Source organism: Papio anubis, unplaced genomic scaffold (assembly GCF_008728515.1).
Source record: "Papio anubis isolate 15944 unplaced genomic scaffold, Panubis1.0 scaffold140, whole genome shotgun sequence".
Lineage (NCBI taxonomy): Eukaryota > Metazoa > Chordata > Mammalia > Primates > Cercopithecidae > Papio > Papio anubis.
Genome location: NW_022161359.1, coordinates 12028 through 26414, shown reverse-complemented (window position 1 = coordinate 26414; position 14387 = coordinate 12028). Strand labels below are relative to the sequence as shown.

Below are 14387 nucleotides of genomic sequence, written 5' to 3'. Positions count from 1 at the left end.
TGTTGTACAGACAATTGTGAGTGGTGGAATCCCAGGGCAGGCATGTCTGTGGACAGCAACACAGCTTGGGCAGCTCCCCCAGACAGGGCAGAACTGCAAAGGAGGCTGTAAACATGTATTTCTATGCCATATATATACATAACTTATATGCAATATATGAGATACATATATAAAATATAACTTAACTCTTTATATTATATATTTATATTATTTGTTATACATATTAATAATTTGAAAGTTTTATCATACATAATGCATATATATTATGTATTTCTGTAGCATATAATTTCTATATTTATTTATTTATTTCAGTTGATGTTAGAAAGGTATGAATCATTTCCATGGTTGTATTCACTGCTACTTGGGAGGCTGAGGTGGGAGGATCACTTGAGCCCAGGAGTTTGAGGCTGCAGTGAGCCACGATTGCACCACTGCACTCTAGCCTGGGTGATAGAGCAAAATCCTGTCTCAGAAATAATCATTTCCATGGCCACTATGTAATCTCTCTAAATTTTAAGATATAAATAGAATAATTGAATATAATTGAATAATATTAAGAATACAAACAACTCAAAGTAATTTAGTATTATTTGCAAAGAACAGAGTCGCCTATGTTAAAAACCCTAGAGTTTAATAAAACACATATTAGCACATAGATGACATATGGTATTATAATAAAATTATATTACATACAATTTATATTATAGTTATATTACTTATATACATTGTTATAATATATTGTATTCATATAATATAAACATATCATTAATATACAATTATTAGATTTTAATATAGTATATGGTTCTATCTTATATATATCGCAATTATGCTATGTATATTATATATTATGTACATATATATATCAGTACTATAGAGGTTTTATTAAACTTTCTGGGGTTTCCAACATAGTTATGTTCACTACATTTAATGTTAAGTTTGTATTTTATGTGTTAAAGTATGTATTTAACTTTAATGTTAATTGCATCAGTCAGGTTATGTAGAAAAATAGGTTACATAATGACAAAAATATTCTTATTTTTCTGGTATTAATGAAATAGTTCCAATTTTTACTTTTAAGCATAATGTTGGCTGACACTTTGAATCTTTCTATTCTTAATATTTTGAGAGACTTATAACATATGCATTAATTAGATAGTAGCCAGGAGAATTCTTGCATGCTTTCTAGTATTGCCTAACTATATACATGTTATTTATCATGCTGTTAATATGATCTATATTTTATATATATTTTAACAATGTAACTTATGAAACATTTTTATTATATACATAAATACATATATACTACATGTTATGTAGTATATATCTTCTAAAGATTGACATACAATATAATAAATACATTTGTTTCTGTATAGTATATGTTAGTATAGTATTAGTCCAATAGTATAATCAGTTATATATATTAGCTATACATAAATATATTAGCTATATATAAAAATATGTTAGTTATACATGAAGTCTACAATGTTTCTCTGTTGGGTATATGCACCAAAATTAAGACCTTTTCTTTTTGTTAAAAATAATGCATTTCAAGATATGATGGATCACCAGCTACCATTCATTATAGCTCCAATGTCAATAGCTGAAATATTTAGAAATAATTTTTCAAGCAGTAAATGAGTATCTTGAAACTGACTCATGAAAGAAAACTTGAATACATGGAAGGGAAGAGTGGATTGTATAAATGTATTAGTTATTTTGAAGTTAATATTGAAGGCTAAGGTAGCTCTGATTAGAGCATTAATTACTATCCTCTGGGGACTGGTCATTATATAGGTGATGATGAAATACACACCGAATACACCGATAGGAAATAAACTTTCCAGAAACATCTGATGAGAAAGTCTTTGGTAGAAAACATCAAGAAACACTTCTGTGATCATAAGAAATGCTATCAAAAAGAAAACTACAAAAATTAAAACACAGAAATACAAGATTTGACTTTTAGATCAATGAAGCAGAAAATAATAGCCTTGGAGCAGGTCTGGGAAAGAGAAGGACATTACATTCGGTACAATAAAGTTTTTAAATCAAGGTGGCAGGGCTGAAAGGTGTTGGGGAAAGTTTGTATTATGAGTTGAGTTACATCCCCCCAAAAAGATACGTTCAAGTCATAACCCAAGGTATGTGAGAATGGGATCTCATTTGGAAATAGGGTCGTTGCAGGTGGAATCAAGTTAAGATGAGGTCATTGGGGGTGGGTCCTAATCTGATACGGTGAATTAGGATGAGGCTGCTGCAAGCCAAGGAAGGCTAAGGACTGATGCCAGCTGTCCAAAGCGAGGAAGAAGTAAGGAAAGATCCTCCCCTAGAAACTTCAGAGAGAGAGAGAGAGTGACCCTGCCAATAACTTAATTTTGAACATCTGGCCCCCAGAGCTGTGAAAGAATAATGTTCGTTGTTTTAAGCCACCTCATTTGTACTAATTTGCTTCAGCAGCCTAAGGAAATTCACAGAGTTAGTTTAGGAAAAACCATTACCAATTTGATTTAGCATGCTTTTCCATACGCACTGAGGACACTGAGTGAAACAAAACAAAAACTGGAAGAAGCTATAGTTAAACAGTAAATTTACATCTGGATGAGGTATAGTGTTAGTCATAGCAAAAGGTTATCTGATAAGTAGCATGACTAAAGGCCCTATGCAAACTGAGGAAATATTAGCAACAACATGACATTGTTTTAACTGCTTAACAAATAAAGAGGTCTTATAAATCAATAATGGAAACACATAATTCCTTCCAAAAATATCAGCAAAATTTAAGCATTTTTTACAGATTAAGAGTACAAATATTAGAGTGGACACAGAAGGAAACCCATGATCATTCATAATGTACCATAATCACCTATCAAACATTAGATACTGATGAGGAATTGAAAAAATGAACTATTATTAATGCTGAAAGTTGTTCATTATGGCATTTGAAATTATGGCAAAGTATGAAAATTAACCAGAATAGTGAACAACAGTACAATGGTTAAATAATTTATGGTACTTAAAAATAAAGCATCATAAATTGTTTCGGCCGGGTGCAGTGGCTCACACCTGTAATCCCAGCACTTTGGGAGGCTGAGACAGGCAGATCAACTGAGATCGGGAGTTCTAGACCAGCCTGACCAACATGGAGAAATCTTGTCTCTACTAAAAATACAAAATTAGCTGGGTGTGGTGGCGCATGCCTGTAATTCCAGCTACTCAGGAGGCTGAGGCAGGAGAAAGGCTTGAACCTGGGAGGTGGAGGTTGCAGTGAGCTGAGATCATGCCATTGCACTCCAGCCTGGGTGACAAATGCAAAACTCCATCTCAAAAAAACCTATACACACACACACACATATGTATATATACATATATATATATACACACACACAAAATGGACACTTCCAACCATTAAATTGTACAAATAATTTTTTTAGTTTTTTTTTTTAAATTGAGACAGGGTCTCACTGTGTTGACAAGGGAGGTCTCAAACACCTGAGCTCAAGGGATCCTCCTTCCTTGCCCTCCCAAATTGCTGGGATTACAGATGTGAGCCACGATGTCCAGCCTTGAGTAATTTTTTAACATGAAGATTTTCCAAGAAATAATATTGGATGAAAAAAGCAAGTTGATAACTGTGCATGCAATATCAACCCAAATATATATAGAGATGCATCTACAAGAGTATGTGATATGGTTTGGCTGTGTCCCCACCCAAATCTCATCTTGAATTGTAGCTCCCATAATTCCCACATGTTGCAGGGGGATCTGGTGTGAGATAATTGAATCATGGGGGCGGTTTCCCCCATATTGTTCTCATGGTAGTGAATAAGCCTCATGAGATCTGATGGTTTTATAAGGGGAAACTCCTTTTGCTTGGCTCTCATTCTCTCTTGTCTGCCACCATGTAAGATATGCCTTTCACCTTCCATCATGATGGTGAGGCCTCCCTAGCCACGTAGAACTGTGATTCCATGAAACCTCTTTTTCTTTAAAAGTTACGCAGTCTCAGGTATGTCTTTATTAGCATCGTGAAAACAGACTAATACAGTATGTAACAATTTTTTTTAATAGTCAAATGGCAATGGGGGCAGGAAATTGGTGGTCTTTATTTTCCTCCTTATAATTTTCTTTATTTTTTGTATTTCCCAAGCTATGCTGTATTTTTATAATCAGAAAAATGTTAGCCTTGTTGTTTTTTCTTGCTACTTTTCACTATTTACTGAAAAATAGCAAGAAGAGTAAAAACAACTCCCATGTCCCCTTCACCCATCTTTCCCAACTGTTAGCAATTTATCAAATATATCTTCTCTCTCCCTCTTCCTTTCTCCTGATCATCCTCTTTCTTCCTCTCTCTCTCTTTCTCTCTTCCACCTCCACATGTTTCTTATGCTTCTGAATATTTGGGAGTAAGATGCAGATATGATGCTCATTAAATTTAGAAACTTTAGTGTGTATTTTATAAAACAAAGACATTCTCCTACATCATCACTGCAAATCATCAAAATCGGGAAATTAACATGGATGGATTCCTACGATTTAATTCACAAATCCCAGCCAAACTTCTCCAGCTGTGCTCACAAGAAACTTTATACACAGCAAGCAAGACCAATGGACAAACAAAAACCAACCAACAAAACCCCTACTTTCTCCACCCTCTTTCTGTTCTGGTCCACGGATTTTCTTGTCGTATCTGTTTAAACTCCTCTGATCTGGACAAAGACTGAGCAATCTCTATTCTTTCTTGAGTTCAAAGACCTTGACATTTTTTGAGAATAAAGACCAGGTATCATGTAGAATGTCCCTTGAATTGGGTTGGTTTGACATTTCCTTCAATGGAAATAGAAGTGATGGTGTGTTCTCAATCCAGTAGATAAGGAAGTCAATTAGCCCCAACAATGGTTATAAAATTCTTCATCAATGGATTAAATGGTGTCTTCCAGTTTTCCCCACTATAAAGTTACTTATTTTGTCATTAATAATTTGAAATTATTAACTATTTTATGAGAGATACTTTGAGATGAAGCCAATATCTTGGTTCTTATCAAACATTCAATGTCAGGTTTAGCATCCATTGATCATTTTCTCTTGAATCAATTTTCAGTGCGATTTTTGCCAAAAGTGCTGTGGTAAAATTTTAAAAGCATTTTAAAGTATAAATTACTACTTAACTTGCCCTTACCTGTGTGCCTTGGCTCTAGAAGAAAATTTCTAAGGTATAGTACCTTAGGAATGTTAATGTAATGTTTTCTGAGATAACCAACAGCAGAACACACAGAATTAGACACATTTGAGACTAATAGGTTTTTTCATAATTATGCATAATACAGACTGGGTTTGGGAACTCTAGGAATTTGGCTATTTGCCTATAAAAATGATTGAAATTGTGGTTTATTTTGAATACATTCTTCCTCTTTTCACTTGCCCATTGAGTCTCATTCTCCCCACCTAGTCATCCTATTCTCTATTTAAAATATCAAATAAGAAGGGAAGGGAAAATGGTTAGATAAAGAATTACCTACCTAAATCATCTGCAAGAATATGTCAAATAAATTATGTGAACCCAACAGTGGGAGTGTCTTATTCTTGCCTCTGTCTCCTCAAATTCTGTAACAATGTCTGCCTTCCGTGAGCAGAGAGGGTGCATAAACCGTGGCTGCCATTCTGTGCAACATCAGAATACCACCACAGTCCTTCTTTTCATATCCAGTGGGAAAAACTGTATTTCTCTGTTTAATGTTTTCATTCTACATGAAGGAAATTATCAAGGAGAATTTGCCCTTTTAAATGTTATTAATAGCAACTGATGTTGATTTGTATTGCCATAGTAATTTCTTCTTGAAGCAGGTCATCTTTTATTTCTTAAAAATTTTGGGCTCTCAGGTTTTTGTTTTTTTTTTGAGATGGAGTCTCACTCTGTTGCCAAGGCTGGAGTGCAGTGGCACGATCTCAGCTCACTGCAACCTCCGCCTCCCGGGTGTAAGCAATTCTCTGCCTCAGCCACCCGAGTAGCTGGGATTACAGGCCTCTGCCACCATGCCCAGCTAATTTTTGTATTTTTAGTAGAGACAGGGTTTCATCATCTTGGCCAGGCTGGTCTTGAACTCCTGACCTTGTGATCCACCCGCTTCAGCCTCCCAAAGTGCTGGGATTATAGGCGTGAGCCACCACACCCGGCCTCTCAGTGTTTTTTCTTTCAGTTGTTTGTCAATTTAAACTGTTAATGCACATTTCTTTTCTTTTGTGGCTTTTGACATAGTAAGGGTCACACCATCCTTGTTTTCCTTTAGATAGCTCATGCCCATTAGACTTAGGGGTGAAATACCTCATAATGTCATTATTTTTACTTGTCTCTTTTATATTATTTTAGGCAAGATTCTTGATGCTATCGATGATTTTGGCCTAAGGAACAACACCATTGTCTACTTTACATCAGACCATGGAGGGCATTTGGAAGCTAGGCGAGGGCATGCCCAACTTGGTGGATGGAATGGAATATATAAAGGTGAGGAGAGGAACTCACGCAAGTGATCTGGTGGTGAATAAGCTTTTTTTATGGTTCTTATAATTAAAGCCCATGACGCCAAAGAATGAGGCCTGAAAAACTGAGCAAGTTTGTTTAATTTGACTCTTAGTAAAATGAAGTATCGGACCAAGGTCAAGAAAATTGGTCTTATATTTGTTAACATTTCTGTGGAGGGAAGCCATGTATGTAGAGGGAGCATCTAGAAATATGCCTTTCTGACAACCCTATCAAATTATGAGGAGTTAGCACAAGCAGATGCTTTTATGGGGTCTTTAAAGAAATATCCACTCATTCATTTAGTTTGTGAGACTACTGAGAGATTAAATGAGGGGGAATGTGGTTCCTAGAGAATAGAGATCAGAAACCAGGGATCCTTCATCATTAAGTCTGGGCTGGGCGTGGTGGCTCACACCTGTAATCCCAGCACTCTGGGAGGCCGAGGCAGGCGGATCACGAGGTCAGGAGATCGAGACCATTCTGGCTAACACGGTGAAACCCCGTCTCTACTAAAAAATACAAAAAACTAGCTGGGCGAGGTGGCAGGCATCTGTAGTCCCAGCTACTCGGGAGGCTGAGGCAGGAGAATGGTGTAAACCTGGGAGGTGGAGCTTGCAGTGAGCTGAGATCCGGCCACTGCACTCCAGCCTGGCCGACAGAGCGAGACTCCGTCTCAAAAAAAAAAAAAAAAAAAAAAAAAAAAAAAAAAAAGGAAGTCTGACGCTGTCTTCCAAGGATATAGTATAGCATAGAAAGTAGCGAAGCCTGTCTTGATTTTCATGATTAAATTCACATATACTGACTTTATGTCCTGCTGTAACATTTAGTCCACAAAATAGGTCCATAAGCTACTACATTGGCCAGGTCTATAATGTGTAACCTGATGTTAGAAGAATGTTATCTTCATCTGTGAAATGAGGATTAAAAAAAGAAAAAGAAAAACAAAGATAATTATCTGCAAAATGTCAAGTATATTTTATCATATTCTTGAGAGAGATTTTAAAGTATTTTCTATAGGAAAATACGTGGTTATTCATGCAACTACAGATTCCACAGTCTTGGGTTCGGTAGGAAATTATAATTTCTGTATGAACGAGGTAAAGGCTCTGCCTCCATCTTGCAGAGGGTGATGAATGTGTACTCTTTAGAGCGTGTAGCACTGAAGTGTGTATTTAGGACCCAAAACAAATCCTTGGTGGAAATTGTTATTATAGACATTCTATTTTAAAAAAATTCGGTAGTTTTGGGGATACAGGTGGTTTTTGGTTACATAGATAAGTTCCTTAGTGGTGATTTCTGAGATTTTAGTGCACCTATCACCTGAGCATCTACTCTGTACCCAACGTGTAGTTTTTTTTCCTCAGCCCCCTCCCAATCATTCCCCAAAGTCCCAGAGCCCATTGTATGATTCTTATGTCTTTGCATTCTTGTAGCTTAGCTCCCACTTACAAGTGAAAACATAGGCTGTTTGGTTTTCCATTCCTGAGTTACTTCACTTAGAAGAATGGCCTCCAGCTCCATCCAAGTTACTGCAAAAGACATTATTTCATTTCTTTTTATAGCTGAGTAGAATTCCATGGTGTATGTACACCACATTTTCTTTATCCACCTGTTGGTTGATGGGTACTTAGTCTGGTTCCATATCTTTGCAATTGAGAATTGCATTGCTGTAAACATGCATGTGCATGTTAGATATTCTCTGTTTGCTTATGATAACTGTTTTTAAAAATTTTTGGCTCACGCCTGTAATCCCAGCACTTTGGGAGGCCGAGGCAGGCAGATCACGAGGTCAAGAGATCGAGACCATCTGGCCAACATGGTGAAACTCCGCCTCTACTAAAAATACAAAAATTAGCTGGGCATGGTGGCGGGCACCTGTAGTCCCAGCTATTTAAGAGGCTGAGGCAGGAGAATCGCTTGAACTCAGGAGGCGAAGGTTGCAGTGAGCCGAGATCATGCCACTGCACTCCAGCCTGGCAACAGAGCAAGACTCCATCTCAAAACAAAAAACAACCACGACAAAAAATATTAATTAAAAAAATTAAAACTAAATTAAAAACTTTAATTAAAAAATTTAATTTAATGATGTATTAGAAGGCGGCAGTAAATATGAAAAAACAAGAGAATAAAGAATTCTGGGGTGGGACTGCCATTTCAAATAAAATGTTCAGGCATGCCTCATTGAGGTTACTGTGAGTTCCATAACCTTGGGGGCTGGATACAAGAAAAATACTAATTTAAAAAAATATAGGAAATTACTTTGAGCAAAGATATGAGGGAGGTTGGATATGAAGTAGGTGTGTATTTGAGATAAGAACACTTTAAGTAGAGAAAACAGCCATGCAAATAGAATGTGAGTGTCCAATATTACATATGTTTAGTTATTTAATCAAAAACCTACCAGCAGCACAGGAAAATAGAATTCTGTAGACGTGCACTACTTACTCCACAAGGACTCTACATAGAATAGACACTATACAAATGTGATCTCCTTTGATACTAGTTTACCTTTTAAATACATTCAATACTGTGACTATTTTAACTAGGCACAATAATTGAATGTAATTGCATTGTCTTATAGGTGGAAAAGGCATGGGGGGCTGGGAAGGTGGAATCCGCGTCCCAGGAATTGTTCGATGGCCTGGAAAGGTACCAGCTGGACGGTTGATTAAGGAGCCTACAAGTTTAATGGATATTTTACCAACTGTCGCCTCAGTGTCAGGAGGAAGTCTCCCTCAGGACAGGTGATGTCATATAAACTGTTAACAACAGCTTATTTTCACCCTTCTTCCCTCTCAGAAGATGAGAGTGACTCTATCCTGGCAGACCCACTTTTTCCCTAATACCTACACAGTTCGCCAGAGACCAGTCTTTTCTTTTTTTCTATTGAGGTAAAATATACATATATAATTTACCATCTTTACCATTTCTCAGTATACAGTTCAGTGGTAATAAACGTATTTATTTTCTTGTTTTCCCCTTCATCTTCCTCTCGTCTCTCCCCTTCCTGACCTCTGGTCATCACTATTCTACTTTCTATCTTCCTAAGTTTCACCATTTTTTTTTTCAGCTCCCACATTGAGTGAGAAGATGTGATGTCTGCCTTTCTCTGGGCTTGGCTTATTTCACTTAAAATAATGGCCACCAGTTCCATTCATGTTGCTGCAAATGACAGGAATTCCTTCTTTTTTTTAGGGGTGAATAGTATTCCCTTGTGCGTATATAACATTTTTTTAAAAAGTAATTTGTCTGCTGATAGGCAGTTAGGTTGATTCCATAGCTTGGCTATCGTGAAGAGCGCTGTGATAAACATGGAAGTGCAGACATTCCTCTGATCTGTTGATTTCTTTTCTTTTGGGTATATACCAAGTAGTTGGATTTCTGGATCACATGGTAGCTCTATTTTTGGTTTTCTGAGGAACCCCCATATTGTCAGAGACCAGTCTTAGATACTAATCTAATGTGGCCCATCTTAGATATTTTAACATTTTCAGTTGAGAGAAAGATGGAGACAGGAAGCTTTGGAGATGAAGACATGGTAGGTAAAACTCACTCATCTCTATAAGAAAGGGAAAAATAATCCTAGTCTCTGGTGTGAAAGATCTGGAAGACTGTGAAGAAGGTAGGATGTTTGAGGGTGCTTTGAACTCTATCATGAATACTTTGAATTTCATCAAGAGGAAATCGTTCATACTACATTGCTGCATTCCCCGGCAGCAACCAACCTAGGCAGGTTTGCTGCTGATTGATTGACAGTTCATTGATCACAGCTCTGCAAGGGAATCCAGATAGGTTAGAACCACAACTATGTCTCTCCTCCAAGCCCACAGAGTTCTTGTAATATTTCTTTCTTCATGTAACAAAGCTAATCTATTTCTGAAGAAAAATAGGATAAATCTCAATGTTAATTGTAAACAAAAAGATCCCTCATTTATGTACATATTTTTTAAAAAGTGAGTTCTTGCTCTGTTGCCCAGACTGGAATGCAGTGGTGCAGTCCTATTTCACTGCACTCTCTACCTCCTGGGCTCAAGCGATCCTCCCACCTCAGACTTCTGAGCAGCTGGGACCACAGGCGTGCACCACCACACCTAACCAGTTTTGTCATTTTGTAGGAATGGGATCTTGCTATGTTGCCCAGGTTGGTCTCCAGCTCCTGGTCTCTAGCGATCCTCCTGCCGCAGTCTCCTGAAGTGCTGGGGGTTTACAGGCATGAACCACCACAATTGGCACCCACTCCCCCTTTTCTTACTTGCTTTAGCCAGTAAGGGAATTTGTTGAGAATTTATGTAAAATAATAACAGAATAAAGATTCCTTCTACTTTGAAAAAAAAGTATTTATCAATTTGAGCTAAATAATACATTTCCAAAAAATTATGTAATAGTATTAGTACTAATGCCAATTTTTTAAGTTACTGAGCCAATCATAATCAATAATCTTCCAAGATATGAGTGAAATGCGCTGAGTTTGGGATATTGGTATAGGCTATATTTTGGACTTATAAAGTGCTGAGGAGAATCTCAGTCTCATGGAATATTGGTCTGTGGATGCTGATGAGGATTTGCCTTTACAGAAATTATTTGATTTTTAGGCCAGGCACAGTGGCTTACACCTGTAATGCCAGCACTTTGGGAGGCTGAGGCAAGTGGATTGTTTGAGCCCAGGAGTTTGAGACCAGCCTGGGCAACATGGTGAAATTCCTACAAAAAATACAAAAATTAGCCAGGCATAGTGGTGCACACCTGTAGTCCCAGCTACTCAGGAGGCTGAAGTGGGAGGATTGCTTGAGTCTGGGAAGGTCGAGGCTGCAGTGAGCTATGATCCTGCCACTGCACTGCAGCCTGGGCAACAGAATGAGACCCTGTCTCACAAAAAAAAGGGAAAGAATTTGATTTTTATTTTGATTTTGTCAGAATAAGCTCTAAAAATATTACATCTTCATTCCCATTCCTTCTGCATTTGACTTCACACTTCAATAGAAAACAAAGGTGAATTACTGCAATGATTCTAGAAGATGTGAATACTTTGGTGAAACTGCAAGTCACTCCATTTTGCTAGAAGTCTCTAGTAGTTTTTATTATATCAAGAAAAAAGCAGATCCATCAGATGTGTCAAAGCTCGTAAGAAAAAGAAAGTTGCCCCCATCCAACGAAGGAAGCTTACACTTGGTTTTAGCCAGTGAAGGCAATTATTTTGGATTGATAGATAAAACCTGTGTATTTGATGATAGATAAAAACCTGTGTGTTTTGCTGTTACTTAGTTATTCATATAAAGTCAAAAAAATATTGACCAGGATGAAAAGCAGCTTAAGAAAATAAGACAAAGAAATTAAGACTATATTTCATGGTTTTCAAAATTTTTGTTATAAATTTTTATATTTTCTCCCCTCCCTCTCCAAAAAAAATTAGGTTCTGTTGGCACTAATACAGAAAAGAAAAATAGTTTAGAAGTCATGGTTAACTTACTGAAAAACAAACTATCAAGAACTAACTAAGACACACCCCCAAGTTTGCCTTTCTAATATTTAAAAATATATGTTTGATGTTAGTAGATAGTGTCAACACACTAAGGCTGGAATTTATTTTATAATTTTCGGGACTGAACTTTAGATAAAGACGTTTTTATTTTCTGTCTGAAAAGAAGTTAGGCATTGATGATGCTAACACAGGAAAGAAAGTATACTTTATATTTTATTTTTATTGATTTTATTTTTGAGACAGAGTTTTGCTCTGTTGCCCAGGCTGGAGTGCAGTGGCACGATCTCAGCTCACTGTAACCTCTGCCTCCCGGGTTCAAGTGATTCTCATGCCTCAGCCTCTCAAGTAGTTGGGACTACAGGCACACATCACCACACCTGGATAATTTTTATATTTCTTATAGAGATGGGTTTTCACCATGTTGGCCAGACTGGTCTTGAACGACTGACCCCAGTGATCCTCCCTCCTCAGCCTCCTAAAGTGTTGGGAGTTACAGGTGTGAGCCATCGTGTCCAGCCCAGAAAAAATATTTAAAAAACCACTGTGAAGTTGTTGCAAAAAGAACCTATCCGAAAAACTATGGAGAAGCCCAGTTTCCATGTTCTACCATTTAGAAATAGTTGTTTTAAGAAGTCTGTCACTCCACATAGCCCAACAGCCTGTTAGGAGAAGGGAAATGTCGTGGCACAACATTGCTACGTTGCATGAGGGTGGAAGGCAACTGCTGCCAACTTCCAGCCGTTGTCCTCATGTTAAAAAGAAGAACGAGTTGATTGGAGTCACTCATCACTCCAGTGCATTCTGCGCCATGAGATTAGACGCTCATTTGATCAGAGGTTTAGGGTTATGAGTTTGGTGTCCTTGATAAGATGTATAGTACAGCTGTCCTTTCCTGCCTGCAACCATGACTCCACTAGCCACAGGCTAAGTCCTCAGAGGATGCACCATCTTTGTAGTTAAATGCGAAGTGGAAGAAAATCGCGAAGATGTCTAAGGCACTGTGGTGGGAGACCTAACCTCAGTTTCACGTACAGGTTGGCGTGCGGGGTACTACTCATCAGGTTGATTTTTTGGTTATTCCTATGCTTGGTTCTCCCAAGCCTCTTTATTTGAATTCATGACTTCTTTGGCATGTGCGTTGACCAGTTAAATACATCCTTGCTAATAGAGAATAGCTCTACTATGTAGAAGGGAACAAAAAGCAAATTCACAGTATCAGGCTCACTATCTATGACACCAGCAGCATGAGGGCCTATGGATACCTGTCTCCCATCTCCTTCAATCCCCAACACAATGAAATCAACAAGAAGAACTCAAAAGCGGCTCTCACCTGTACAGAAATGAAGGATGCTAATACTCTAAAAGCCAAATAGTAATTTATTTTTAGAATTAACACAATTTGTTTCACCACCTCACCACAGAAAACAGATAAAGCAAATTACAACCAAAAATAGAGATGGACAGATTTATAACCAGAGATCCTGAACAAGAGAGTAGAATAAACAAAAAAGAAAAGCAAAGATAAAACAGAGGAAACCACTAATGTGTAGAAACATGGGAATCTGAGGATGCAATGGTTTATCAAAGTGTTGGGGAAAAATGACTTATCAGGTATGTGGTTTACCAATACAGCTGTCCCTTGGTATCCGTGGGGGGTTGGTCTCAAGACCCCACATGGATACCAAAATACCCAGATGCTCGCGTCCCTGATATAAAATACTGTAATATTTGCATATCACCTACACACATCCTCTTGTATATATTAAATCATCTCTAGATTACTCATAATACCTAATACAATGTACGTAAATGCCACATAAAATAGTTGTTATATTGAATCCTTTAGGGAATAATGACAAGAAAAAGCCTGTACATATTCAGTACAGACAAGACCGTCCCTAAAAGGACCGTAAGCCTAAATGTAAACCCAAAATTATAACACTTCTAGATAAAAACATGGGAGAAAATTGCTGTAATATTCAGATAAGAAAATAATTGTTTTTAGATTTATCAAAAAAGTCACAAGCTATAAAAGAAAAAAATGATAGATTAGTCATTATCAAAATTTAAAATTTCTGCTTTTCAAATGTCAATATCCAGTAAATAAACATGTGACCTCAGTCCATTAGTGGAGAAAAAAGGAAAAGAAAGAAAAAATTAAAATATTAAATACGAACTTAAAAGAAAGTTGAAAAGAAAAGAAAAAGACAAGCCGTGAAGTAGAACCAAATAGTCATCTGTCTGAACTCAGAGGTTTTGCATCTGCAAATTCAATCCGCTGCAGATCAAAAGTATTTCATAGGATTTTCTAGAATAAAGAATCTAGAATAGACTAAAATGTTTTGAAGAAGAAAATCGTTTGAAGACTCACTACATAATTCCAAAATTTAC

At 37.1% G+C, this 14387-nt stretch overlaps 1 protein-coding gene across 5 annotated transcripts in view; it reads left to right on the top strand.

Moving 5' to 3' along the window:
* ARSF (arylsulfatase F) overlaps positions 1–14387 on the top strand; it is an 80710-nt gene that overhangs the window by 60132 nt on the left and 6191 nt on the right. For all 5 annotated transcript variants that reach the window (XM_017954156.3, XM_017954155.3, XM_031661370.1 and 2 more), the window contains exons 8-9: positions 6365–6499; positions 9099–9261. In XM_017954156.3, the coding sequence (XP_017809645.1) occupies positions 6365–6499; positions 9099–9261 (298 nt within the window). The remainder of the gene's footprint in view (positions 1–6364; positions 6500–9098; positions 9262–14387) is intronic.